Raw genomic sequence first — 2,693 nt, 5'->3', positions numbered from 1 at the left:
CCAGACAACAGGAATAAAGAAGAGTGGGTTCCTTTTCCCGATAACGCCACCAGAAAAGTCTAGGGTTTCTCTTATAGTGGTTGTTAAGTGGGAAAAGACCCCAATAACTTTCAGCTATTGAAATTTATCGAATCCTTACTACTGGGCGGTGAAATGCGTACGTGTACACCAGTCATTTGTCCGCACGTTAGAAAGAAACTGAGCTACTGACACATTATTCCGAGCTTGGAATCCATGTCTGTTTAGTTGAGGTGTTTTGTCCGAGCACAGATATGATCTGGATCACGTGCTCTGATTACGAGGGAATAATTATTGTGCCGGTGGTACGGACGGGTTGCCCATAGCCGCTACAGCCGCTCTATTGCCCACCCTCGAGTGATCTCCTTTAGGCAGTCACTCATGGTCGACATTCCGTGATTTCAGCTTTCCTTTTTATTCAAAACAAGGTCTTCCCATTGCCGGACCTTGCTTAGCAAATAATTCACACTGACTTTGTGGTTTTGTTTTTCAATTGTGGATCTAACAAAGCAATATGGCTCATACTCCAGCCAATTTGTCAAACAGTCTAGCTTCAGCCTCTCAAAGTTCAGGCATTTTGAACGAAGGAACTAGAATGAACAGTCCAACAACAGCGTCGAAAACATCGGAGACAAATCGGGGGGTGACATCTGACAGAAAGCTGAGAAGAAAGATTTCTATGACCAGAATAAGCGTCCCGAATATTTCAAATACAAACATTGAAACGAAGAGTCCTTTTCAAACAATGAAAACTTCACCGCAACCGTCAGCCAATGGAATTGTATTCCCCAAAAGTGCTAACCCTTTTTCGAGGAAACCAGAAAACACTTCAGTTTCCTCTGTTCTGACGGTGACTTCAGTAGCTAGACCGGCAAACAGCGCTAACCCAGTCACCAGGTCGATTGTGTATCCATCGTCTCTTCTTCCAACACCAGAATGTCCAGCCCCTGTTTCAATCCCAGTGTCAAGTGAAAGCTCTGAGTCGTCCCAAAAAGCAGCAGCCACAGAGGCGAGTTCTCAAAGAAACAGGAAATCATCTCAGAGTTCTAATACAGTCACGTCGGGATCATCGAGACCAGGGACAGCTTCCAGCCGAAGGCCTGGAAGCTCAGCGTCGGCATCGTCGAGGAGAATACAGTCGGCCAAGAGTTCTCGTCCTTCATCAAATAAGAACACACCAGAAGACGATGAAAGGAGAGATTCAGTGACTAACACGCCTACCCCTGGACCGATGGAGCATCCTCCACTGATGATGTATGAGAGTCTTCCCTCGGCCTATGACCTATTATGGGATTCATCAGAAGGTTTGTCCCGTTTTTAAATTAGCATACTGCTTGAATGTTGTTCTTGTTTTTCAGTGAGGTTAGGAGGCAGCAGGAGATCATAAATTTCCATACTACTCCATATGAGGAGAAGTAAGTTTACCTAAAGTAAACGAAAATTTATTTAGGAACGTTAAAATTTTGTCACCTTTAAGATACGTGTTTCTAAGTCCGTTTCTCTCCGACCGACATCGCATTTATCTCTTGTTCTGTGTGAGGTAAGGAGAATGTCACAAGTAGGTCCCTTTTCTTTCCAATGCCCCAGTAACTTTTATCTATCATTTCGATTGCTGTTGGCCAAAAGGCAACGACAACCATCCAACCGTGTGTCTTTGTCTTGAAAAGGCTCAGATCTTGTCGTCCAGTCTGAAAAGGCCATAAAAATTAGCAATTGGGGAACAGAGGTGGGTGTAGAGGTACGTGTGGGTGTGGGAGGTTCGCTGGAACGTTGAGTTTTTTTTTCTTTTAGGTTTCATGGGCCCTGGGCACTGTAAGGAAGACTAAAGTTTCATTAGTTTTGCCATGATCAACGTTTCTGTTGTCTACGGTGCCTGCCTTTTTTAATGCAAGTTCTGTAAAAAGAAAGAACGCAGATAGAATTGTTGAAATGGACAACTTTTCGACGCTATACTTGTCAAGTTGGAGAGAGACATTTAAGTTGTAGGTCCTAGTTTTCATAAAAACTATTGCGTGTTTGGAAGAGTTTCGTCTCGCACATACTACAACCAGTGTTCTACAATGCTGTTGGCTTTGTCTTAGATTTCTTAAACTCTCTATGTTTTCACCAATGACATTTCTTTTTAACTGCCACAGATACATACTTTAAAAGCAACAAAGATCTCATTTCTGACTCTTTTAGAATGAAAATAAAACTGTTTTTTCCTGAAGTATCGATCTTCTCAAGAAATTGGTAGCCCCCTACGCTGTTGTCCATCCTGTGAGTGTTTGCCCTCCATTTCCTATACGCCAAGTTTGCTCAACAGTCTCCTGCTCTTTTGTTTTAGGTGCTCTGGGACAATACACTTTGCACACAGTTCGATTGAGCTTGATTCTTTCAAATAATTAGCAAGCACACAACCCCCAAAGGCAGTGTGCCGATTTCCCCCGAGAGAGATGTAAGCCAATGTTTGGCCGGGAAGACGTGTGACGTCATTGATATAAAGGTCGGCAAAATAGCATAGAAATTGGTTTGCGAACACTTCAGCAAATATTGACTTTTACTTTAACAAATCGGTTATTCAACGTTCCGAGTAATTTTGTATTTTCCCTCCAAGTTCACTTCCGGCAAACTGATTTCAAGCATACGACCAAATACTATTACTTATATCACTCCATTGATTGACACTTTGCTTT

At 42.7% G+C, this 2,693-nt stretch overlaps 1 protein-coding gene across 1 annotated transcript; it reads left to right on the top strand.

Moving 5' to 3' along the window:
- Positions 1-322: 322 nt before the first annotated feature.
- Positions 323-1,322, top strand: LOC101854309 (fibronectin type 3 and ankyrin repeat domains 1 protein; the record flags this gene model as incomplete). The annotated part of the gene is given in 1 exon segment (XM_005113499.2): positions 323-1,322. A coding segment is annotated over 1 exon segment (790 nt), but the record flags the coding sequence as incomplete, so codon positions are not given.
- Positions 1,323-2,693: the final 1,371 nt, after the last annotated feature.

Source organism: Aplysia californica, unplaced genomic scaffold (genome assembly GCF_000002075.1).
Source record: "Aplysia californica isolate F4 #8 unplaced genomic scaffold, AplCal3.0 scaffold02833, whole genome shotgun sequence".
In the NCBI taxonomy this organism is placed as follows: Eukaryota; Metazoa; Mollusca; class Gastropoda; order Aplysiida; family Aplysiidae; genus Aplysia; species Aplysia californica.
Note: the sequence above shows the minus strand (reverse complement) of the source record. Positions and strands in the feature narration are given on the sequence as shown.